Consider the following 26,375-nt stretch of genomic DNA (forward strand, 5'->3'; position numbering starts at 1 on the left):
CAGTCTACATTTCGATGTGAAGCATTTGCTCTTAGGTTGTGCTATGTTCGACACATCTAGACGTTCCTGTTTAATACCATGTTGCATATTGTTACTCTGCTTTGAAACGTCTGGCTGATATGTATTTTATCGTTGCTATGTGATTAGGCCGTGTTGTGTCGCATACTATATCCAAAAAGTTTTAGGTACTGTTTAGTATACTGTTGTATTTTGTTGTAATGCTGTTTTTAATTATGTTGTACATATGGCGAATGATATTTGTGTGTTTAATGGCCTTTGTGCAGTAACCCCTGAGATAAGCTCATTTATACCCCCTGAGATGAAAATGTGCTTGGAACTGCTGTAGAATGTAAAGCAGAGAGGATTAGCATTCAGAAATGTGAAATAAAAAGTGACAGGCTAGGCGAGAGGAAACCTAGGGCTGACAGGAGGAAGAAATGACGGGTAGAATCAGCAACAAGGATAATAAATACAAGGAAGTAAAAAAGAAGAAGGTAATATGAGAAATAATAAAGGAAAATATTTGAACATAAGGTGGAAAAAAGGATTAGCAATCACATGCATGTGGCAAGAGAATGACGTAATAGTGTAAAGAGAGTTGCATACTTAGGACTTGAGGACTTGTGACAACTAATTTATAGCTTAAAATAACAAAAACAGTCGGGGAAATAAAACAATGCTTTTTAAAGGTAAATGTTTGCTAAACATTAATGTGAATATGTTTTACTTGACTCAACAGTGTTTAAAATACGAGGCTGAAAAACGCAAGAGCTGGCTCATATTTAAAAAGGAAAATGTCAAATGTGCATGAAGAAAAACATTGATAAACCATATGCAATGGCGTGCTCAGTACGAAATCCTGAGAATAAATTCTAACACAGTCTCCATCGTTGCATCACGGAAAGGCCTTCTGCCCCATCTCAGATTTCTTGCTCAATTCAACATATTCATGATGGCAGTCACTGCAGCTGGAGCACAAAACATTGGAAGTAATTCTGTTGACTAAACGAGGTGACCTTAATCTTTATCGTTTAGGTTTCCTTATTTTAGCAGTGTTGAAATAATTCTAAAAGTAACAGTGTAAAAAAACAATTTCCTTCATCAAAATAACATTTAACACATATTGTAAATGAGAGTAAGCTCACATAGCCTAGCTACGTTGGGCTAAAATGACTGGAGCTTGGAGCAGTTGAAATAAAAATGACTGCCACAGATACTCAAAGAGCACATGCTGATTATTCCTGGATATTCACTCTCACTATGTAATAGTTATCTGCAAGGGCTTCTGGAAACACAGAACGCAGCTGTTTTGATGGTGCTCTCCATGGTCTGTTCACTATGCAACTGTTGGGCTTCCCAATTTTTTAGGCTTTGGATGAACAAAGGAGTATTTCACGTTCTTTCAGATTTGCTTGCCATATGTTTCTTAGGAGATCATTGAGGATGTGTGCGAAACTCACGCAATTTGCTTTTATGTGACATTTTAGAAAATTTAGTGAAGTGTAAAACAAGCATCCAGAACGGTATTTTAGTGTAAGATGGATAAAAGGACGCATTTCATGTTAAAAAAATAAAAATGCAAAAGAACACAAGTGCTGCAAGCAGCAGCGGTTCATGTTCCAGTCGTTTATATTGTTCCCATGCCCTCAATCTAAATTTTAGGCGCAAACGGTACTACATTGCGCCACATGGTGTAATGGTGGAAATTCACGTATCACATGTAATGGAAAAATACCAAAATCTTGAGGGATTACGCTCCTGTAACAGAAATTATTCTTTATCCAAATGCTCTCATACTCCTTAGCATAAAATAATTGTGCGTGAGCTTAATTGTCCAGCAAAATAAAAACAGAATATGATGTTGTATATGGATGAATTAATGATTACTCCATCAACACCTGGTGTGATGAACAACCAAGGGCCGCCTATATGATTTTCTGTAAGAAATAATATGAAGAAATTAGTAGATAGCTAGAAAAATGTGCGAAGGCTGTTTAGACAGTGCTGTTTAAAATGAAGATGTTTAGTAACCATGCAGTGTTTCCGAAAGCATGATGAAGGTTTTTGCGCCGTATGCTGTAATTATCTAATTGTTTCCGATGATATTTTTACAATGAGAAAGGTGCCGGTGTAACTATAAAGTAGTGGTTGTTATAGACTGTCTTCAATAGAGGCCTTAGTCTCTGCTGCATTGAGTGACATTGAAAATGAAATGTAAATTTATATAGCATGGCTTATCACCTGTAAGGGTCTCAAGGCGCTGTCCATGGGCACGGGGAGATTTTGGTTTGCCCAGAATCACAGGACGTTGCACCAAATCTGAGGCTCGAACCTAGACCTCCAGCTCCCGAGGTGGGACACTGTGCAAGACCTAAATTTCAGCAGCGTGTGTAAGACTTTAGGAAGAGGATTAGGGGCCACTCCAAAGAACATATAAGCAAGAAGCACAGTACAGAGCTGCTTATATGAGGTACTGAAAACGAAAATAACCGGTGGCTAAGGTTACCTATTGATGTGATGAACATAATATTTTATTAAGATTACCAAAATGATTTTATTTGCTAACGTACTGGTTCACATTCCATGCTTTCTCTGGTGCGGAGTGGCATGACTGTAGTCTCTTATTGGATAGAATACATTACCAATTCCTTATCTGTTGAGGAATATAGTCTTGAGCTCACATGTCCTGGATAACTGATAAAATTTGGTTAATTCAGTTTGAATTTGATCAATGCACTCAGTAAATTGAGTGTTCGAGAAGAAAAATGTAGCTTCTTAGGGCCCGAGTCTTTCACAGTCAACGTTCTTGGCTGTACTGTAATCCTTGAGCTCTCTCATTAATTCATTTACCAATTTTAGTTTAAAATGTAGGAAAGATCATGGCTATCCGGATTATTACTCCGAAGCAAAGGAACCTGGAAATAAACTCTGTTTGTCTGGAACTTTGTGTTCTCGCTTTTGGGTGGAATATAAATTCTGTTTGGTGAATTTTTCTATTCAAAGAAGGGTTTCCAAAATCTTGACAATCATAACTAGGGAAGATATTAGATTTAGGGCATTTAAGGGCAGTCTAAGAGTGGATTAAGTATATGTGTATCTACCAGACAGAATCGATGAATTAATCACACTTTACTGTGCCCACAAATTATATTATTCACTCACAAAACTTTATCAAATAGCTCGATCTAAAATTTATGCATTTTCTAGAAACTCCTAGGACCATGCATTTGGCTTGGCAATGGACAACATCGCTGGTTTTCTGGGTAGAGTCATTTTGACTAAAAGTAAGGATGTGTGGACAATCAGTACACATATTTGACTTATATGTTGGCCTATTGATCGGGTCTCCAAGGCTCACTGGACGGTTGTGTAGGTAGATTTGCTAGTCTCTAAACACTCACAGAAGATTTGAGAGGTTACTGACCTGAACAGATCCTCCCTATAAAAGAATAGCACACTACAAGTGTGCAGGTCTCTACATCTGAAGAGTAATGCTTCTTGTATCTTCATGTGATTGCAGAAATCTGAAAAGAATTGGATAGGACACCTCACCCACAGTTTGTGACATGCTTCATCATTGGTGACCTATCCATGCTGCAACAAAATGACTTTGAACCCCTTTTTGTATCTCCTCTTATATTAGGATATAGAACGTTCTTGGAAGGAAAAAGTAAGTTGGATTATTTTGAAGAAAAACTTTTTGTGGTGAATTGTTCCTGTAATGATATCACTCATACAACTTACAGTTTGAAAATGATTTCTTATTCAAACCAACACTTTTTGGGGAGTCATAAGGTTCTCCCTAGCTGCAGCATTCAGTCGTGGGCTGGCAAAACCTTCAATAAAGATAATTTTTTCTTATCTGCTGTTCTTTTTTTTTTTTTTCTTTGTACCTCACCACAGTTGTCCAACTATTCTGTGACACAGTTACTCTCATGACCCAGTGTTTGGCATGTTCTCTGTGATGGTGATTTTTGTGTTTTGTAACATAGTGGTGGTTTGTACTTTAGTAGACATGGCCATGATTTCTCGCACAAAGGTGAGCATACGCTGCGGTCTCCTTCCACGTAACCAGGCTGTTCTCTTGTAGGGTTGTGCACCAGTAGCTTACCAGTTATCTCCCTCAAACTGAATTATATTTTTCTTCATAGACATTTTTACTATCTAAATACGTGATTGTGCCCTAGAGTCAGTCACCTTGCCTGTGCTATAGTTCAAAATAACCGTTTTTTTTAGCCTATCCTCTATCATTGAGTACAATGTCCTTAGCCGGCTTGTCTTCTGAAGACAGGGAAAGCAAGGACTGTGTAGAAAACAAGTTGGGCTCAGTGATTGTGGGAAAGTGCCACTGTTGGCATGGTTACCCCACCTCCCCCCCACCTTTCGCCTAGTGTTGATACCAACTTTGATTGAAAGTGTGCTGGGACCCTGCTAAACAGGCCCCAGCACCAGTGTTCTACCTTTGTTTCCATAATTGGCACAACCCTGGCACAACCCTGGCACACAGTTAAGTCCCTTATAAAAGGTACCCATGGCACCAAGGGCCCTTTGGTCAGGGAAGGTCTCTAAGGGCTGCATCATGTATTATGCCACCCTAAGGGACCCCTCACTCAGCAGATGCATACTGCCTTGCAGCTTGTGTGTGCTGGTGAGGAGAAAAAGACAAAGTCAACATGGCACCCCTCTCAGGGTGCCATGCCCACAAACCACTGCCTGTGGCATAGTTAAATCACCCTTCTAGCAGGCCTTACATCCCTAAGGCAGGGTGTACTATACCACAGGTTAGGGCATAGCTGCATGAGCAATATGCCCCTAGAGTGTCTAAGTCTATTCTTATACATTGTAAGTGCAGTGTAGCCAAACTGAGTATATGGTCTGGGAGTTTGTCAAAACGAACTCCACAGCACCGTAATGGCCTCACTGAATACTGGGAAGTTTGGGATCAAAATTCTCAGCACAATAAACTCACACCGATGCCAGTATGGGATTTATTGAAAAATGCGCACAGAGGGCATCTTAGAGATGCCCCCTGTATGTTAGCCCAACTGCTTGTGTAAGACTGACCAGTCTGTGCGAGCCTGCCACTTTCAGACGAGTTTCTGACCACATGGGGTGAGTGCCTTTGTGCACTCTGTGGTCAGAAACAAAGCCTGTCCTAGGTGGAGGTGTTTCACACCTCCCCCTGCAGGAACTGTAACACCTGGCAGTGAGCCTCAAAGGCTCAAGCCTCGGGTTACAGTCCCCCAGGGCACTCTAGCTAGTGGAGATGCCCACACCCCCGGACAAAGCCCCACTTTTGGTGGCAAGTCCAGCAGGAAAATTAGGGAAAACAGGGAGGAGTGACCACCTCAGCCAGGACCACCCCTAAGGTGTCCTGAACTGAGGTGACCCCCTCCCTGCAGAATCCTCCATCTTGGTTTGGAGGACAGGGACCAATAGGGATAGGAATGTCTCTCTCCTACCCCCCACCCCAAAGGGAGTGGGCACAAGGAGGGTGTAGCCACCCTCAAGGACAGTAGCTATTGGCTCCTGCCCTCTGATCCCTAACACGCCCCTAAATCTAGGATTTAAGAGCCTCCCTGAACCCAGCTCACCAGATTCCTGGCGACCTACAAGAAGAAGAAGGACTGCTAAGCTGCCCAGCAGAGAAGAAGGAAGACAATTGCTTTGGCCCCAGCCCTACAGGCCTGTCTCCTGCTTCAAAGAACCTGCAAAAAGACCAGCGACGCATCCAGCAGGCCCAGCGACCTCTGTCAACTCCATTGGACTGTCCTGCACCCAAAAGGACCAAGAACTGCAGAGGACAGCCGATCTGTTTGAAGAAACCTACAACCAAGGACTCCCACCTCACTCCGGATGCGCGAGTCCTGACCCCTGTGCACCCAACGCCCGCAGGCCCATGTCCAGGTGGTCCACCCAGCCAGAGACGGTCCCCAGGCAATTGTGAGCAAGTGCCCACCCTGGGTTGACCCCTCCACGACGACGCCTGCAGAGGGAATCCCGAGGACCCCCCTGACCGCGAGCTCTGGATGAAGATAACCGACAACTGAAGAACCACTGCACCCGCAGCTCCCAGGCCTTGCAGAAACCGACCCCCAGTGCAGTATTGACCAGCAGACGGCCCTCCTCCCTGTCCAGCTGGTGGTTGGCCCGAGAAACCCCCCCTGGACCTCGTCTGCAGCTTCAGAGTGACCCCCGGGGTCCCCTCATAGAGTTGCATTGAAAACCTGACAACCTGTTGGCACCCTGCACCCGGCTGCCTAGTGCCGCTGAGTGTGCGTGTTTGGTGCCTACTTGGGCCCCCCCCCCCAGTGCTCTGCTCTCTTAACTTTCCCCCCCCCCCCCCCCCTCCAGCCTGCCCTCCGCAAACAACGGGTACTTACCTGCCAGCAGACCAAGTTCTGAGTGCCCCCTGTCTCCTTAGGAGCCCACGTTAATTTGGCTTCTCTTTGACCCCTACACCCGACTGGCCCCGTGTTGCTGGTGGTGGGTGTTTGGGGTTAACTTTAACCACCAACGATGGATTACCTACACCCCAGAGATAAGAACTTGTAAATTGTATACTTACCTGCAAAACCGTACTATCTTTACTTACCCCAGGAACAGTTGAAAAATGCACTAAATGTCCACTTTTAAAATAGTTTTTTGCTGTTTTAAGAAAAACTGTGTACTTACCTGCAATCTGAATCTTGTCGTTCTAGAAATATATTAACACAACATATTTTTCGATATAAAATCCTATTGGTTTGGAGTTAAGTCATTTAGTGTGTGTTTGTCTGTTGCTTGCGTGTGTACAACAAATGCTTAACACTACACTCTGATAATCCCAACTGCTCGACCACACTACCACAAATAGAGCATTGGTATTATCTATTTCAGTCTCTGTCAAGCCTCTGCAGAATCCCCGGACTCTTTGCACACTGTATCTCATTTTGATATAGTATATACAGAGCCAGCTTCCTGCAGTAATGTAAACATAACCAGTGAGCTGTTGGTGCATTGCCACCTTGTCTAGCTTTCACTTTGCAGTGCCTTTTGTATAAAGACCAGTCTCTGCCAAAGAAGTGACAAGTCTCCATTTGACACCTTGCTACCCATAAGTACAAAAGATTTGCATACAAAGCGTGCTTCTGCAACACATGCAGGTATAATTTTTAACCCATTAAATGCACTAAGACACTGTAGTTTCAGGTCAAAAAAGGGACACCCCACTTGGAAATATGAAATGGTGCTCACAAATAAAAGGTGTTCCCCAGATAACAGCAATGATGATGTGTCTTGGAATGTCTAGAAACTTTTCATCACTCGAGTTGATCTGCTCTGAATTTCTGCAAGATATTACATAATGAAAATTCAGAAGTACAGTAGGGTGAATTCAGGGGATCAAGGCTGCCAGGGATAGCGTAAACCACTTTTACCTACTTGCCCAAAATTCACAGACTATCAGAAACAAACCTTTTCTCTGTTGATGTTTCGTTCAAAACTGGTGGTGCCCCAACTGCCAGCTCATCACTACCACATATTAATGGGAGAAGGGCTGGTGGAAACCCAGACATATGGGGGTTGGACCCATCTTCCGTTTTTCCACCCCTTCATTCTGCCTACAAAGCTGCATTTTTAGAACATTTATGTTTGCCAGAAAATGAAGGGTATCGAGGCACAATAATTTCCACCACGTTTAAAACCTTTGTTTTCCAATGAGGTACAAGATACCGTGTCAGATCCCCACTTGGATAAAACACTTTGAATTGGTTACTCTGGAGGCAGTGGAATTTCACTCATAAAGTGTAGCCTAACATTAAACAAATGTTGCCTCTTTGCTCTGTATAGTTTACATCATATAACAAGTTAATTGCAATATTAGCTATACTGTATCATACAATGCTGCAGCATCATAATTGATAACACTTAGTAAAATGAGTTTGTTGTAGGCACGAATTGTAGTTAATTCGTACAAACCATCTTAGTGAGTCAGTCGGCCCAGAGGCTGTTGTACATAATTCAATGGATAGTAGGCGGTAGGAGAGCAAACCTTGTTTCACATTACTAAACGATAGCCAGCTTTCTTTCACTCTGTTCTCTGTATTTGCATCACAGGGTCAGCCTATCTTCTCCTCACTTTCGCATTCCCACTGTTTTAATCAACAAAATAATTCATCTCAACATGGTCACGGTACAGGGTTTATTTGCTCTAAAATATTTTACTATGCAATTAATATTTACCATATTCATTTCTAACTCTGTCAAATCAAAATGAATTCTGCACTTTTAGACAGCGTAGTGTTTAGTGCCTATGATGCACTTATATTTTGTTTGTTTTATGCTTTTAATAACGTGATTGTGTGCTTAGGACCATCTTATGTAATCAAATGCTTAGTACTTTCAGTTTGTAAAAGCCAAGAAAAAAACTATTTTTTTAAAGATTTCCTGTAGGTGTACCTGTTAACAATTTTACTGTTTTACTTTTTTGCAAAGATCGCGAGAGTGATGATGATTCCTTTGAAGTGTTAGATATAACACAGTATGCTAGACGTCATCACTGGTGGAGCAGGATCTTCGGCAACAACTCTGGACCAATCACTGAAAAATATTCTGTGGCAACTCAAATTGTAATTGGTGGAGTATCTGGCTGGTAAGATGTCTTGCCTATACTATTTTAATAACCACGAAGAGCCTAAATCATTTAAAAGTGCCGACATGACTTCTTAAGACTTTACATACCTTTGTCGTTTGGCTTGACATCTTTCAAGGTTATTTGGCTCTCTTCAACTTTAGACTGCTCGTGTATCGTTGAATTCTTGCTTTGTAATGGTTATTTTCACTCCCTACACAATGTGCATTTATTTTATGATTACCTTCTGTATTTATTTATTTTGTAATTGCTATTGTCTACCAGTCTTGCTTTCTGCCTTTGGGTTCCAGATTTGACAATAAGTGGGCTTCTAGGAAAGCGGTTGTTTGACAAAGCTACGCTGTTTGTTTATATCCGGGAATTAAATTATTGACTTTTCTAAAAACAGAGTGCTTTAAGCAGTGGAATGAATTTGTTTCATTTCTAGGACAATTCACTCACTCATATTCGTTTAGGAAGAGATCAACAGTGAATTGATGAAATCTAGAGCTAATTTAGTTCTAGGTTTTGTGCTTCATAGCCATTTCCCTTACTCCGAAACACATCACACAGTGAGAATTAATGAGTTTATAGAATCTAGTCGGGAACAATGGCGCTAATAAGAGGTCTGAATTCATTTTAGCGCTTGAACAAGCTGGGACCTACAATGCATAGAGGGAACAGCACTAATGTGACTGACCTGGATCCTGTCTTGTTCCATTAGAATGAAATAACTCAAATCTAAAGAATAGATAAAAGCTAGTACAACTTTCGGTTTTATAATCTAAACTTTTCTCTCAAATTTGTGTTACGTATACCCAATATATTTGTGTCTCGATCCTGTAAGTTGCAGAATAGGGGAATAACTCTTCTCTGACACCATTTCTATAAATCGATTTAAAAAAAAAATGCTAGCTTGTAACCCACTCTTTAGCATGCCCCTTATGTGCCTGGCCAAACTAAAAGTGAACGACTGTCCCTGGTTTTGTAGATGCATGTTTAAGATTTTTTCTGGAAGAGAAATGAAGTGCTACTGTCCGCCTTTGTCATTTCCTTGCTTGTAGCCACATAATGCTATATATGATCTGCTTAAATAATAGTGGGCCTTCTTGGTATCAAATAATGGTGTGTTGATTGTAAATGTAAACACAGCATTCAGCATAACCTATAGGGTCTAACGTGTTTAATGTAAAATAGCCAAAAAGTAAGCAAAAATAGTGCAAGGCACTTGTCATTTAAACACATCAGATGTATGCCCTTGCAGAGTTGGAGCATATGAAGCTAAAATCCATACATTTGTTTGTCATATTTATGCTTTATTTCAAGGTAATGGCAGCAGGAACATGCGACTGAGAATGACACTAACTGATAATCACTAATGAGCAGGTGACCGGATCTTCTCACGAGAAACCATGTGAGAAAGCCTTGACAAGTTGATACAGATATCTCATACAGGAACTGACTTCATTGTTTTTTTAAATTCTCCTTTCCTTGTCCCAGTCCTAAAAATGAGGCAGCACTTACTGCACAATGCAGAAAAGGTGCAGTAATCCAGCCACAAAATAAAATGGTTGCGATACGTTAGAAATATGTGTAACTTATAATGCAGTTATCTTTAAGCTGGTATAAAAACAACATAGCAATTCAGTAATAAAATGTAACAGTACATGTCGAGGCTGGCGTAAAAATTGGCGTTTTATTGATGCACATGATAGTATTAAGGCACAGATATATGTAATACTACCTTCTCACTTATCCCTACAGGGCTTGTGGTAGCCATGTATAAATACTACTCATAGGTCACGGAATTCTCTTTCAGAGCCTAACCTGTGAACACAACTACAGTTACATCATTGGTGATTCTGGTAAAGGATCATAGAGTAAATGCTTATAATGTTATATGTATTTTTAAAGCGTATTATTACCCGCGTGGGTGTCATGGCGCTGAGCAGGAGTGGCTACCTAGCCCTGCCTATGGTAGATGGTTAATTGAAAAGCCAGGTCTTCAGCTTCTTGCGGAATCCAAGAAGAGAGAAAGGGGCTCTGATGTGGAGTGGGAAGTCGTTCTGAGCTTTAGGAGCGATATAAGAGAATGCCTGTCATTCTGATCTGGTTCTGTGTATGAGTGGGATGTGCACGAGTAGGAGTCCTGCAGAGCGGCAGTGGCTCAGTGGTTGAGGGAAGGAAATGCAAATGTTAAAGTAGGTGGGGCCTAAGTTTAGTAGTGTCGTGAATGTGTGTGTGAGCAGTTTGAAATTAGCACATTCGCATTTTGGGAGCCAGTAAAGCTTTCTGAGGTCTGCAGCCATGCGAGTTCTGTGTGGAAGGTTGAGGATGAGTCTGGTGGCTGAGTACGGGATGGTTTGTAGTCTTCAAAAGAGTTGCTTGTTGATCCTGGCATAGAACTTCGGGTTCCACGCTGCTCCCCCGCCTCCATTTTCTATGGAGTGGAATGTCTTTACATCTTAAAAGGCCCAAATTTAGATTTTGGTAAAGGGTCACCTGCAATTTGTTTGAATTGCTCTGTGTCTGAAGGCACGGAAGGAGAAAGATTAAGAAACAGACATGCAGGCTGGTGCTTATTTTAAACTCTGCTGTGTCACATCTGGGGCGTTATGAAGTCACCATGGAGCCACATGGTGCCACATATCCGGGCATGAGAAGAAGTGCTGAAAAAATCTCCAGATCCAGTCTGAAGTCTTGAAATATTCTAAAGGTGAGGGACGTGATTAGATAGAGAGTACACCAGAAAGACCATTACCGAAGGTAAGTTCTAACAACGTCCACCATGTAACTCTGCCCTTCCCAAATTCTCCTATGACATTATCTTACCCATGTCTGTTCTCTGATCCCCCTTGGTGAGATGGGATGCCCTCAAAACCTGAGTGGAGAGGAATGGAATTGCTGCCCTCAAACTTCATTCCGTTTTTGTCTGCCTTTAACATGATTCACCACCACACTACCCTCTTGCACCTCAGTCGTTCTTTCCCCACCACACACTACATTTAATTGCCCCTACATTGTTCTAAGAAGATTTAGCATCTGCTCGCTGAGCAGTAGCCTTTGCTCATAGATATAGTCGTAGATAGAAATTCCTAATGTTTCAATAGATATGCTTGATTGTTGTCTGTCCAGACTGTGAAGCTTCAAAATCCCTCCTGGCTGTGTGGCGAATGTTGACAGCCTCCTTGCTTTCATCAGGGCCTTCGAGACTGGGGTGTGCTTAGAGTCTGACTTGATCATAACTACAAATCATTCAAATGATTAAACGTTTCTGCTACTTCATTTAGTTTGCCAAAGTCTGAACCTCAGTATGCATATGTGTGTGTGAACTGAAGGTAGCTGTGAACCAAAAATAGAATTAGAATCCTGTTTTACCTTAAAGATATGGAAAAAAAAATATCAAAGTTACTACATTCCAGCTAATAAGTGACAGTCGGCACAAGGACAAGAACATGTTTTTCATCATTTCTCAAAGGTAAATGCATAGAGAGCCTCCAAAGAATTGTTCCAGATACACAAGGACTTGCTACTCCCTCCCAAACAAACAGAAAAACTCATGCCTTTCCCTCCAAAGATCTTGACCTTTCTTCTGATACAAGTTGGACACTCTCCAAGCATTCATTGCCTCGCCCATCCCAACTCAGTCCTATACGCTGTTTTTCAACGGAGAGGTGAGCTGGGTGAAGCAGTCTAAGTAAATATTAGAAAAAATAATCCTTGACTAAATAATTGCTTCACTGATAATGGATCTTGCTTCACTGATAATGGGCCTTTTGCAAAAATGGATGCAAAGGAAAACCCTCTGTAGAAGTTTTGTCTGAAAAAACAGGCTTTATACACATTATTTCACCTGAGTGATTAGCGAACTATGAGTGTCAGTCATGATACTATGTCAGTCTTGATACTATGGGCATAACCTTTGCTGACACCCATAGTTATTGATACTATGGGCAGATTGCTAAAAAGCAGGGCCCCATAAATTTTGCCCACTTTAAGTCACAGTTGCATTCTTCTTTCCCTTGAGTTTCTAGCAGGTGAACTACATCTCTTCATAGAGCATAAGCATGATAAAGCAGTCTATTTTTCGCCATTCAACCTGAGAACGATCTGGTTATCATTTGTCTACATGTAGTTCTGAAAGTCACATATAGAAATTAGGATTGGCGGAGAGAGACAACACACAGATTAGGTGATTATAAGAATAGGGGCGAGTCTTGGGGTACATCACAGCCAACATTTTCTGCCTGAGAGGAGAACAATATTGGGCCTTCATTATGTGTTGCCTCTTAATTCTGTTAGGGCTAGTAACAGCAGGTACTGTCCCCATTAAATTGCGAGATCTATTGTTTACGTTTACCCAGAGGTTTCGGCTGAGCCACATTAAGTAATTGAAGAGAGAATTAGACCCAGAATTACCAATTCTCCTGGTGATTACACATCTTTTATTGGATATTGGACCCTAAGGGTCCAACTCCTACTGGCCTGATTGTCCATGCCCCTGAAGTTACTAGTCCACCTGGTATCAGTAGCATTGGGGGTGGAGAAATACCGGTCCATTTCCCAGGCTTCTCATAATGAGGACATTATTGTCATGGTTTGGGTGCCGTCAGCAGGGGATAAAGTCAGTTGCTGGACCATAGCCCCTCCAAAACTCATATGCACAAAAGGTCCAGGAGGACAAAAGGGTCATTGCACTATTGCTCTGACTCCCCCAACATCGACCTTCTGATTTGGATTCTATTTTAGCACAGTATTTCTGTCTTCGCTGACTAACCTCTCCTTGTACTATGGAGGAGAGTGCTTTTTCCCTCTCCTCATTTTCATTTTTTTGTTGCTCCCTCATCTTTTCTCTACTTCCTTTGTTTCTTTATGCCCTTCCTTGGAATGCACGTCTGTGAACATGGAACATTGTGAAGTGGATTAAAGCAGTCTGATCTGTGCAGTGGTTTAATGAATGGCATAAACTTGCTGGAGCCCCCTGCATTGGTGGTAATAGCTGAGCTTCCCATTGCTGTTCTGTGCTGCTACTTCTCCCTGATGTGGGTGGATGTGTAGAGCTGCATGAGAAAGAACCAGATTGCTCTCAAAACCAACATGCTGCTAGTTTCCAAGCTTTTCAAAATTGTGCATACTAGGTTACAGAGGCATAGAAACACGGAGCGATTTTTTTGTAATTCTATCGTTTTGGAGTTAGTAAGAATTTAGATGTCTTGTTTTTAGTGACAGATTAAAGTCAAGACAAATTAAGTCCTCTTTTCACAAGTATATTGTGAAGTCCTCAATTTAGCAAATCCTGATGGAGCTTCTTGTTTGGAGTCCTGCCTCAAAGTATCACTTAAATATTCTCATTTATATTGGCCCTCAGGTGCAAGCATGTTTTTTCACAGGCTTGTATGACATATTCCTGTGGATATTATATGAGAGGTGAGAAGTGTGCTTGAAGAACTCTGAGCTTGAGATGACTAAATCCTTATATATGGGATGTGCAACAAAATGAAATGGCCCACAGTGGAAGAAGAGTGATTCTACTATTGGAGACCTCACAAATGCCAGAGGTGACTCAGGGTTCTGGAGTGAATGAAGGATGCTTCCTTGCTACCTGCCTTCACTAACTGCAGGATGATGGTAGCACAGGTTTGAGAGTACTCTGTTCTGCAGGTGAGTTCTGGCAATTTCGAATTGAGCTGAGAATACATGGTACCTGGAGGATGTGGAAGGTGAAATTGAGGGCCAATAGCTAATAATAGACTCCAATCCGCATCAGAGGGAGCAGTGCAGGATAGTAAAGGATTGCTTCCCAGACAGTAAACAGAGACAGGGTGATCTTGTGTGGTTAGTTGGGCACCTGCCTGTGTTTTGAGACTGCCAGGTGGGGCAACAGAAAGATCTCTTTTGGCCCTAGGTTGCAGGGTTGACCAGGTGTGGAGGCACCAGACAGACGGTATGGGTTCCTTTGGCTGTGGCTCTCAAGTGACTGGAAGAATTTCCATATGACAGGCTGTGAAATTGTTTGTTAGCCTGACATTGATGTCTTATCAAGCAGGTGCCAAGAGAGATAAAGCCAGTAGCAGTGCTGATGCTGAACCCTCCCCACCCTTCTTGGTTCTTCTTTTTCTTCATTGAAACTAGCAGTCTGGAAGGAGGACCTGCTCAACTGTGTTCTGATGCACAAAAAATCTACAAGAGGGCTATACTGACGTAAAGCCCACTGGCAGGACTGGCCAGGGACCCATTCTAAGCTAAATATTCTCCTGATGCATGCCTGTGCTCTGCCTCCATGTAAACCAAAAGTCGCTTGTTCCCACTAGGCCCACATGGCATTGGGATCCTGGTCCTGAGATGACGTGATGTTGAACTGTGCCATATATCCCCTCATACTATAATGTTGGAAGCCCACACAAATTTGGAGAGATGGAATGTCCAAGGTATTAATACATTTAAAAAAAAGAAAACATTTTGATTTGTGAGCAAGCTTAACATTCTGGAAATACACTTGACAGTTGTGCAATGTGATATACTTGGCAAGAACGACCAATGCAGGATTCGTCTCCACATACTTTGCATATGACAAGGGAGTGACTATCAGGTGGCATATGAGGCTGCTCATTGGCTCATAAAACAGTATCTGACTCTGGAGAGTGATATCTGTTAGCATATGGGCAAGAAATCAGTCTCGCCAATATACAGTATATGCACCAGAAGTAGAGGATTCAGATATTTGGTGTGCCGTTGGGTATAGTGACTCCATATTTGTAGGTAATCATGATAAGAGTGGGAGATGGGAATTGTTAATGGGCCCAGTTGTGAGATAGGCAACCGCGATGCTCCACGCTAAAAAATAAAAGATGGGAGATGGAGTGCTGACAGTTAAGGGAAGGGATGGACTGCTGTCTGATGTAGAAGTCAGGTATTGCTGTTACTTGGCAGACCTTGTACCAGGAAGGCAAGTTACTCCTCCTGTTTATCACCTTATGGCACACATAATAAGATAGATTATTTACTAGCAAATGAGGACTGTAGCAAAAGTGCTCCGGGTGTCCTGTTTAGGCAGGATGTTGGCAGACCTTTCACCGCTTAAAGCAACATATTAAGAGGAAGGAACAGAGTTTGCCTACCTACATGGAGACTTAGTAAGAGCAGACACTTGCTACAGACATGTAATAGAAGAGCATTTCACATCTAATTGGAGCTGTGCTGGGGTGAGGGGCTCTAAACGGAAAGCATTTAAAGCGGTCCTGAGAGACATATGCATGGGTGTACTTGAACAAGCTAGAATTAGAAAACATCTATAGTCAAACATGTGGACAGAATCACTGAACTTCAGGTATAGTTTGTCATTGACCCACAAGATAGGTTGTTTAAAAGAACCACAGATTGGGAATGGTGCATGGCGCGCTTAACATCTTTACCTACAGTACCATTAGAAATTGCACTGGGGTAAAAAAGGGGCAAGTTAGAAAGATTGCTGACCATAATCCTCAAACGATAGTGTGTAAATCAAATGTACTGCAACAAACAATGAGGTGTTTGAGTGAATGCTTGAAGAAATCTCAGCCGCTGGCAGTCACTCAGGCATCACACATAATGCCACTCTATACAGGGCCCTGTCATCCCCAAATCTGTCTTGGTTGTGCACTAGTAGTAACAATCGAGCCTGAACTACCAGACCAGGTCCTCTCCAGACATCAGCACAAGCAGCCCCAGACCAATTTTGATAGGTCTGGTCCATGAGGTATAGCTTGAGTCCTATGGCACAGTGAGCAAGGAACCTGAGAATGGGCAATCCAGTCACACTTGGGGTGTCTACGGCAACTAGCAACAAGTTGATTGATGGAGTGATTCAATTAATGTCAGCCACTGTCACAGCCACTGTCACACACTCTATAATGCAGACCATAGTTTTTTACCCACTTATGTCATTCTAGACAGAGTCCTGTCTAGTGAAACTTTCTCTTCGTCTCCCAATAGGAACAGTTGAGACAGGGCTGCCAGGCCAAGAGTCCTCCAGATGAGAATACAAACAATCCTATACCGATTTTATCAGTGGACTGGATTGTGACACATAGTAAGTACCAGTGACTGTTTCAAGCAATACACCATCACGTTTTTGTTGTCCGGAGTGTGATGCCCTATGCATGAGGGGTATGCCCACTTGTGGCTCCTGTACTCACTGTGCCATAGGACTCAAACTACACCCTACTGATGAAGCCAAAATGGGTTACATGTGCTTCTTCTCAGATGTGATCCAGCTGACCAGTTAAGCTGAACTGTTGCTTTTAGAGCAGGCCCAAGACTGATTTGGATATGGCTGGTTTTTGTCAAAGGTGCGTGGTGGCCAAAAACAAAATAAGAAAAGATGGCCCAGAGTAATTACCAGTGGCTGAAATTCCAGCAACCTGGCCATATAGAGTAACATTTTCATAACCAGACTGTTATTAGTAATTTGGTAATTGGTTCAGCTGTACTAATTTGATTTTATTTGCTGCAGGAGCTCAACCTTGTGTTTAAGGTTACTGGTGCACATTATTGAACAGTTGGGGGCAGTGGAGGGAAGTTGTGCATTGGCTGCCGTGTATACAGAAAAAAACGTTGACACTGTTGGTTTGAAGGATATTCTTACAGTTTTACAATGCCTGAGCTTTGAACTTAACTTTGTAGGCTTGAACCAATTGTTTTGTATCTTGCTTATTGTAAGAATTAAGATAGTGGCATAGTATTAGGATGCTGTAAGCTAAAAAGAGGCACCCATCTGTGTAGCCTTCCCTCACACTTATTTGCACTTGCTGTGGAGCCCCTAGTATGCAGACTTGAGGAACACCTGGCTGGATAAGGTATACAAACATTGTCTGCCTCCCATGCCATTTATGCTGATGACAGTCAAATATTTACCTTTCATGGAAACATCTGTACCAACTTTGCTGCAGTACCTGGAGAAATTCAGGACAATTGCTGCATTATGCAAGGCTAGGCAGAATAGCTAAGAAGACTTGTAACAAATTAATGGAAACACTGGAGGAGAGAGTAACACTATTAAAGAACTAGCATTGATAGAGGGGGCAAAATGATATTTGAGCTCAGCAGGGCATTATGAGAAAGCGGAGTTTGGGTCATTACTGCTGATAGGGCTTAGTTTGTTAAAAAAAATAGTAAATGTCTCTGTTTTGTATACAGGTATGTTCCCCTGCCCTGAGTGCCTGACTGCATGTGAATCTGTTATCCTGACTTTTTATTGAGGCCCTTCTGTTATACTAATCTGCAGGGCGCGCAGAGGTCTTGTCCTGTCCCAGACAGTGAGAGGTCCAGGACCTATCCTGTGATCAAGAGGGGTACACCAAACAAGCCTTTCTAGTGAACAGTGGATTACTCTCCTACATAAAGTGGTATGGCAGTGTTGGATAATGTATAGTGTGACCAAACCTTTTTATCTGTGTCAAGGAAACTGTGGCAACAGACCCCTTGTATAAATGTCCTCTGTGTGAGACCCAATACCTTGTGCTGGCAAACTGTGTATGTTGATGCTTGTGTATGTGCAGTGAGCCTGTGATGTGTATGTCTGTGACCTGAAGCCAACGGAGTCTATTTTGGATGTGTCTGGCTTAGCATGGCACAAGTTAGATGGTGAGGGCAGCTTTCCCAAATACTGAAAGTGTCCTGCCTATATTTCTATGGCTACGGGATGGAGACCTAGAAGCTCAAGTGAGAAGGGTGACAACAGGATTGCAATTGGAAGAGCCAGTGGCTGAGCACTGCCATTTGGTAGAAATGATAGGTGGGACAGCAGTTTCTGTTGTTGATGGTGAGGAAGTTTGGAGGCTAGATCTGCCATTTTGTCTATTCCTGATTACTGCTTCAGGAAGGCTCACAACAGCAGTAAACTCACACTTCATTGTGTTTTTGTTGTGGGTGTGCCAGCATGGCACTATCCACTGTGATGAGTACCACAATACACAAAGGTTGTGTCTTGAGAGCAAACTGAGAAGGACATTGGAGAGAAGAACCACCTCAGACAGGTGAAGGTTATGACATTCCCCATCTGGAAAATGTGTATGAAAGTGGAGCACAAAAAATCCTGCTGTGTTGCATTACCATGTTTCTCTTGATCAGCGAAGGGCATGCTCTGCAGAGTACTTGAAAAGCTGCTGTGAAACCAGGGCTGGTGTTTGCCTGACAGCTAGTCTCCCAAAAGTGAGGGATCATTGCCTGTAGCCATTACTTTCTGCTGGAGGAACTGAGGATCTGCCTGAATAAGTCTATAAGCCTGCCTGCCTGTCACCTAAGACCGGGAAGGACCTGCAGGAGCAAAGAATGTCCAAGAAGGAGAGGTCCAGCACGTTACCGGGATGAGGAGAACACAGAGGAAATTGGTGAATTTGGGAGAGTGACCAGTGCTGAGAGTGGTGCCCTGTTCTTTCTGTGCTGTATTGGTGGAAGTGTACTTAATATTGTACCTGAAACATGCCATAGTGAACTTACACAGCAGCCTGCCATGGACTGACATGACTTGCTGTGACATCACTGACAAGCGAGCTTAAGTGCAGGCGAAGTTGGAAGCCCCAAAGTGGTCTGGTAACTATAACTGTCTTGTCACCAGAACAAGACTGTCCGGAGGCTGCAGCACATGCCAACGGAAGCACCAGTTCTCCATGACCCCAGAGAGAAGCTTCTGCCGACAACTGGTGTTGCAAAGGGAGCCAGCCTAAGGCAAGTTCCTGGAGATCATCTTGGGCACAACAGTCGCTGTGGTGAACAAGCCCCAGAGAAGCCTGCTATGTACAGCTGGGAACACTCAGGGCACCTGCTGCACAGCTGTGCCCACAAGTAAATACAGGTAGGTGTGAGGCCTATCTGCACCTGGGATGAAAGAGACTGAAACACTTGCAGTAAACACCACTGCACCTACTTAGACTACAAGAACCTAAACATTTTAAAGACTTTGAACTGAGTTGCCCAACTGATGCAAGACAAGGATGAGCAGTCTGCACCTGAATCTAATGCCTAGCTACTGCACAGCAGTAGCGGTATTCACAACCCCAGATGGAGAGCAGATAGCTACTGGGGAAGGCCAGATGGAGTGTAGTTCCTCTTGATTAGTGCTTCTTACAACATGTATACTGAACTGAATTGACCGAATAGTGTAGTATTTAATTTTACTATGAGATGAAAACTATTGTATGTTCTTTTATAAAATAAGCAGTGAGCGGAAGTGCATAGTTGTGTCTATATGTTGAGTTCTGAGCTCCTGTCCACCACACTACCTCTCTAAGAAGCCTCTGACTGCTTGTCCTCGCTACCCTCACAGTCAAGTGCAGAAAGAGTTTTAGTTGTCCCAGTTTGCAAAGCCATGGTAGGATGGCCCCTGAGACACCAGTGGCAAGCAACCTCAACCACTACGGTTGGGACATTTTAACCCCTGCCCGCCCCCTGGACCGCCAAATAGGGTCTGACAGGTTCAAAGTTTTGCTGCCAAATGCTGGGGTTGCTGTAAAGCAAAGCTGTTTCATCTCTGTTCCACCTCAAACCTATTTTTTTCTACCACATACCTCTTTCTTCCACCACCCTACACACTCATTCTGTTTGTCTCACTCTGGCAGGCTCTTTTTCAACCATACTTTTTCCCTTTTATCACTGTTTTCTTAATTCCTCATTTCTCTCTTTTACTGTCAGTCAAAGGTTGCTGACAAAAACAAGTCGGAGGCACCAAAAAGTACTGGTGCCCTTAACAGGCAAACACTAGCACAAATTAAGCACTAAGTGATTGTTAGGGACAAACGCTGTATGAACTTTTCTACTGTTTAGCTGAGACAAAATTGGACTATGGCAGGCAGGCATGCACACCAGAAACACTGAAATGCCAAATTTACATATCTATGTAACATACATTCAATGCCTAAAGTGACTAGTAAAATACATCCTGAATGATGAACCGCATGATCTTGGTGTAAGGGTGAGTGGATGAACTTCATGTAGTAGGCATGACCTAAAATTCAAGGATTCTGGGGCGTGTTAGTAATTGGAATTGGTACGATGCCAGGGTGACAGTCTCCACTGGACCCCGGGCCCTGCATGTTAGGGCTGACCCTGAAATCAAAAAGAGGGAAATGATACTGGGAATATTGTTTTCAAAGGGAAGGACAATCATGCACCTGAATTCAATTGCTTGGACTTGAAATAGCAAGATAGCAAAAAAATGTGTAAAAGCAGGGACTCGCAGATGTGTTGCTTATGAAATGCATCAGAACAGAAGCAAAGGTAGTGAAGCATGTGGCTAAAATGAGGACATTGCTTTAATATTTTTTGGGAGAAACATTTTTTTTAAGCCTTTCCAAAAAAACAACAACTGTATTAAGACCACAACACAGGTCCAGCATCCAGGCATCAGCCATCAAGAAGGAGAACCACAAGCACCCAATAAAAGTATAGTCCAAAATACAATGCTGCTCAAAGGAAGGCCATACATGAATACTCAGGAAACAACAATGATGGGTGCATGGTCTCCAGAGGGGTCCCTTAAATGTCCCCCCAACCCCTCCCCAGACACTGGGAAAGAGGAGATCACACACAAAGCCAAGTGAAGCATGACTGTTCCAGCTATTCCAATGTTGTCTATGGAGCTAACCCTCTATCTGTGAATGCCTCTATATTAGGATGTTGGTGTGTAAGAGATGGGGAGAGGGGGGAAGGGGAGAATATCCTCCTTAAAGCCCCTGGGAATGGGAAGCCCAATCCCAGTCCCAGGGAGGGGATTATAGAGCACCTATTAAGGATCCGATTTCATCATCTTGGGACCACCAATTGTGTGTCCTTAGTTCAAGATGCTTTAAACTAGGTCACCAGGAAAGAACAGGTTGCTGGAAATATCTCCTGCTCTGAGTCTTCTAAAAATGAACAGTGGTAGGGGGCAAAGGAATAATAGTGGAGATCTGTAATATGGTGGAAATTTGTAGGAAGGTGAAAGATAACTGTGAGGATTGAAAATTAACTGCAGTTTGTCCTGAAATGGGCCTGATTGAAGTATCAAACCATGGATTCGCACTGTAGAGGTGGCATAGGGTAAATGTAGTATGCAAGTGATACTGGGGGATAATTTTTCTCAAGGAGTCTGCCAGCTTGCATACAGTTTACAGCCTCAGAGCAGCTAGGCAGCAGGGAAGGCACAGCAGCAGGTGGCAGTTAGAATGCAGATACATTCAGAGAGATCGTCCTTGCTGCCCCACATTCGGAGTGATTGTCCTCAGTGCTCCTCTCCAGGCCCTCAACTAGCTTCAGGACTTCCATACAGGAGTACAGACGGGCTTTATGGTGAGGGTGATGAAACTCTCAGATAGCTTTGGAATTTGCATGGCAGCAGATCATTTTGTGCATGTCTGTCTCCATCAGCAGCACTTCACAAATGTAAGGGACAATATACCTATGTTCCTGTGCATTATTATTTAATTATTCAGTCTGGATTTGTACTGGAAATGTGCTCAAAGATGACTGCTTTATATATCTTTTTCTTAATAATTATTCAAATCTAATTAGAGTTAAAAAGAAAGGCCTCAAACTTCATGGCTTGTGTAATTACAGTTTTGGTATTCCATTAACGATTGTTATTTTTTTTATCTTATTTAAGGTGCGCAGGATTTTTATTCCAAAAAGTTGGAAAGCTTGCAGCTACGGCAGTAGGTGGAGGCTTTCTCCTGCTACAGGTATTTTCAATATGTGTTTGTGAAATATATGACTAGGGAAACTCTCTGTCTTGTACACTTTATGCCCAGGAACTTAATCCTACTTCATTCATGCTTTTCTCTTACCACACTTGTATAACATTTAGGTATCTGGGAATTAATATTTAGCATACTGTACAGCTCTGGAAGAGATGGACAGGTCCAAAGATGAAAGGGTAGCTCGTTCTATGTCTTCACTGCTAGGTAGGAGAAGGAGCTAACTCTGCATCTGCTACTTTGGATGCGGTCAGTGAGGGTTATAGAAGGGGACACTGAGTGGAAGTGTCTTGTGGGTGGTGGAAGTTCAGACGGTGGTTCAAGTAGGCGGGTCTGCAGTTGTGTAGGGCCTTGTATGCGTTGGTCAGGAGCTTGAACTTGCATGTTTTCTGTACAGGGAACCAATGGAGTTCCTTGAGGTAGGGGTTGTTGTGGGTTTGTCTAGGGAGATCAAGGATGAGTCTGGCTGCAGCATTCCATATGGTCTGTAGTCATCGTTGGATGTGATCTGTGGTCCATGCTTGGAGAGTGTTGCCGTAGTCCAGTCGGCTGGAGATGGGGGGCCTGGGTGATGGTGCGTCTGGAGCTTTGGGGTAGCCATTTCAATATCTTGCAAAGCATGCAGAGGATAGAGAAGCAGGAAGAGAAGATGGAGTTGACCTGAACCGTCCTGGTTAGCTTGTCATGCAGAGTGATGCCTAGGTTCCTAGTGTGGTCAGTGGGGGTGGGAGTAGGTCTGATTTCTGAGGGCCTCCAGGATGTGTCCCATGGGGAGCTTTTGTTTCCAAAAATCATTACCTCTGTCTTGTCCGTGTTGAGCTTTAGGCAGTTGTCCATAATCCAGTTTGTGATGTCATGCAGTTGTGGGAGTTGATCTTGGTATTAGTGGTGTCTGCAGAGAGGGAGTGGATGAGTTGGGTGTAGTCAGCATAGGATATGATGTTGAGTATGTGGGTTTGGCAGTGCTGACCAGAAGGGTTATATAAGTGTTGAGGAGGGTGGGGCGGAGCGAGGATTCTTGGGGTACTCCACAGATGATTTCCTGGTGGTGAAGGGAGGAAAGCAGACTTTTTGCATTCTTCCTGTAAGGAAAGAGGCAATCCATCTGACGGCGGCTCCTTGGATGCCTATGTTGTGCATTCTTGTGATGAGTGTGTTGTGGGAGACCGTATCGAAGGCTGCTGAAAGGTCTAGGAGGATCAGAGCTGCAGTCTAACTTCAATCGAGTAGGGCTCGAATGTTACCGGTAGCTGCATTGAGGGCTGTCTCAGTGCTGTGGTTGCTACAGAATCCGTATTGGGAGGAGTCGAGTAGGAGGTTCCATTCCAGATGTGAGGAGAGTTGTTGGTTGATGGCTGTTTCTAATACTTTGGCCGGTAGCAGGGAGCTCAAATGTTAGTTGTTGAGTTTACTGAGGTCTGTTGGTAGTTTCTTTAGTAAGGCATTGACTTCTGTGTGTTTCCAGTCCTTGTGGAAGGTGGCCGTGGCAATTGAGGTGTTGAACAAGATGGTAAGTACGTGACTGATTCTGACTTCACCTAGGTTGAAGATGTAGTGAGGGCATGGTTCAGTTGGGGCTCCTGAGTTGGGACTCCTGACTTGGGACTCTAATGGACTTTTACACCCACATAGAAGATTGCAGCATTCCAAGGGTGCAGTTTCTTACTTATGTTCAAATTAATTTAGCATCACATAGTGTATTGCAGATTGAAACTTTTAAACCACCTAATTTTGGTCAAACTCTGCACATCATGGGTAGTGACAAATTCTCCAACATTTAATCTTTTATGTATTCAGATGCTTGAATCAATCCTCGTTGTCTGGAATCCCTGGTACAACAACATAGCAGTAAACAGTGTAAAAATATATAGCGTACAGTATACAATGGAAAAAGGCCCTAGGGCTGAAACAACATAGATATCTTTAGTAGCACATTCACATCATTTCAGAGATCCAAAACATCAGCCAAAGAGGTGAAAGGTTAAGCTCTCCTACTCCCCCCAGAGGCTATCTTAGCTGAAATGTCTACTGCATGTTGTGTGTGAGGGAGTCCCCTGACTGAGCTCTGCTCTGACCCTTCAGTGAACCTAAAATTATTTTGGTCTGACATGGGTTTGAACCAGCCGTCTTCAGCGCTGAGGTACTGTGTATTGTGTTTAGGGAAGATTACTATTTTCTGGACCAGGAAGACTTTTTGTCCTGACAACAAACTGTCACTAACTATCATCTTGGCAGACAGAGAAAATAAGTCTCTATTTAACCCTTGTCCATCATATGGAAATAAGAGGATTTACACAGATGATCCACATTCTCACTGTATTTATTGCCATTCTCCATTTATTTGTAAGACTTTTTTTGTCTAAACTTTTATGGACAGAGAAAGGAGGTTGGCATTATTCCTTATCAACAAAGAAAATTTTCCTCTTAAAGGAGATGTCCCCACTTCAGGGGAGAATTCCATGAGAATGCTCTCCAAGCACTTCCACAAAGGCACAAGAGGAGACTTGTACACTTTCTTGAGCATGATGTATTTTGTTACAACGTTTGCAGCAACCTCTTGCGGTAATTGACAGGATAAGCAAACCTCTAGAGACATTAGAGGTGATCAACTTGTAGTAAAGAAGAAGAAATCTTCAAAAGACTTATCTTTTAAGCAATCCTCAACGACTTCTACATTGTTGTCGACAACAAGAACTTTGTCGATGAGACCATTGACGACCATTCCGTCATTGACAGTCATACTGTGGACAGCAAAATCACTGTTGCCGACTACTCTGTCAGCAGTGAATTTAAGAGGAGATGTTTTTTCACCATTAAAGGTGTCAAGTTTACCTATCGCTCAAATAATGTAATCAGACCAAGAAAAGGAGGCTATTGATTATGCCTCCATCATGGCTTGCAGCCCAATGCAGTTGTACGTAAGATATGTCCCACATTTTGGAGAAGAAATTGAGGATGAGGAGTCCTACAACAAATTTATCAGCAAGATTATACGTCTCTAACTACTCAAATTGATATGAGAGACACCACTAAGATATCATAGGAAACCAGATGTGGTTCAGGTGCTGATGACTTTTTTTTATTGACGTTACAGCCGATAATGGATACTTTGACTAAGTTATTACCACAGCAACCAGCCGATAATCCTTAAATGGTGTTTATGCTACACCCATTCTGTCACACCCTCCATCTGCTCCTTTGCTAGGTTCACCTCCAGGGCAACCATTGCTACTACCTCCTCCTCTGCCAAGTGAACATTCTTCCGGATCTGTTCACAGAAAAATGGATGATGTTAACTCTAATAGTTTGGTATATTGGGAAATGCATGTGGAAGAGGGTGATCGTCCACAAGACAATGGAGGACAAGATTATAGCTGAGTGGAGTTCATTGTCCCAAGTGGAAATTATTATGGACTGAATCTCTAAGTCTCATTCATTAATGGGAAGAGCTGCCAAGAAATTCAGCCTACCAATGACATCTGTAGATCAACCATGTTTTCTTAATGACTTTAATGAGCAACCTCACAAGTCTGTTATAACCATACCCATTCTTGATTATGTCTGATCGGAAGGATTAAAATTAATGAGGACACTGGCTACAGTTTTAGTGGTGATGTCTTGTCTAGAGAAAAAATATAAGGCTCCGGATTCTGCTCCGGTTCGTCTCATCGGTCATACAAAATCCAAAGTCAGTTATTTCTTCAGCAGCTCAGAGAAGGGCCAAGACCCTATTAATGCCATCCTCCTGTCCTCCAGACAATGATAGCAAAGGCATTGATAATATGGGCTGAAGATTTCTGTTGATGGCAGCAACGTCAAGACAGCCTGTGCCCTGGCAATTCTAGACTGGTATGATTGCCAGATGTGGCATGACATCACTCCTTTACTGGAACTCATTCCTGAAGCTAAGAGGGAAGCTGCAAGAACGTTCCTAAAAGAAGGGAGCTTACCTCTTCCTTCATTATTGGTGCAACAGTGGGTGTCTTGAACACAGGTTTTTGGCAACTGGTAGGGGGTACTCTACTAAGAAGACAAGGCTGGTTAAAGTCTACAGCTTT

The 26,375-nt window shown here is 42.8% G+C and overlaps 1 protein-coding gene across 1 annotated transcript in view; it reads left to right on the forward strand.

Annotated features, from left to right (window-relative positions):
• The window catches only part of FUNDC1 (FUN14 domain containing 1), a 102,381-nt gene that overhangs the window by 35,258 nt on the left and 40,748 nt on the right, over window positions 1–26,375 (forward strand). The window contains exons 2-3 of the mRNA XM_069204191.1: window positions 8,476–8,632; window positions 22,227–22,302. Of these exons, the coding sequence (XP_069060292.1) occupies window positions 8,476–8,632; window positions 22,227–22,302 (233 nt within the window). The remainder of the gene's footprint in view (window positions 1–8,475; window positions 8,633–22,226; window positions 22,303–26,375) is intronic.

This window comes from Pleurodeles waltl, chromosome 8, assembly GCF_031143425.1.
Source record: "Pleurodeles waltl isolate 20211129_DDA chromosome 8, aPleWal1.hap1.20221129, whole genome shotgun sequence".
In the NCBI taxonomy this organism is placed as follows: Eukaryota; Metazoa; Chordata; class Amphibia; order Caudata; family Salamandridae; genus Pleurodeles; species Pleurodeles waltl.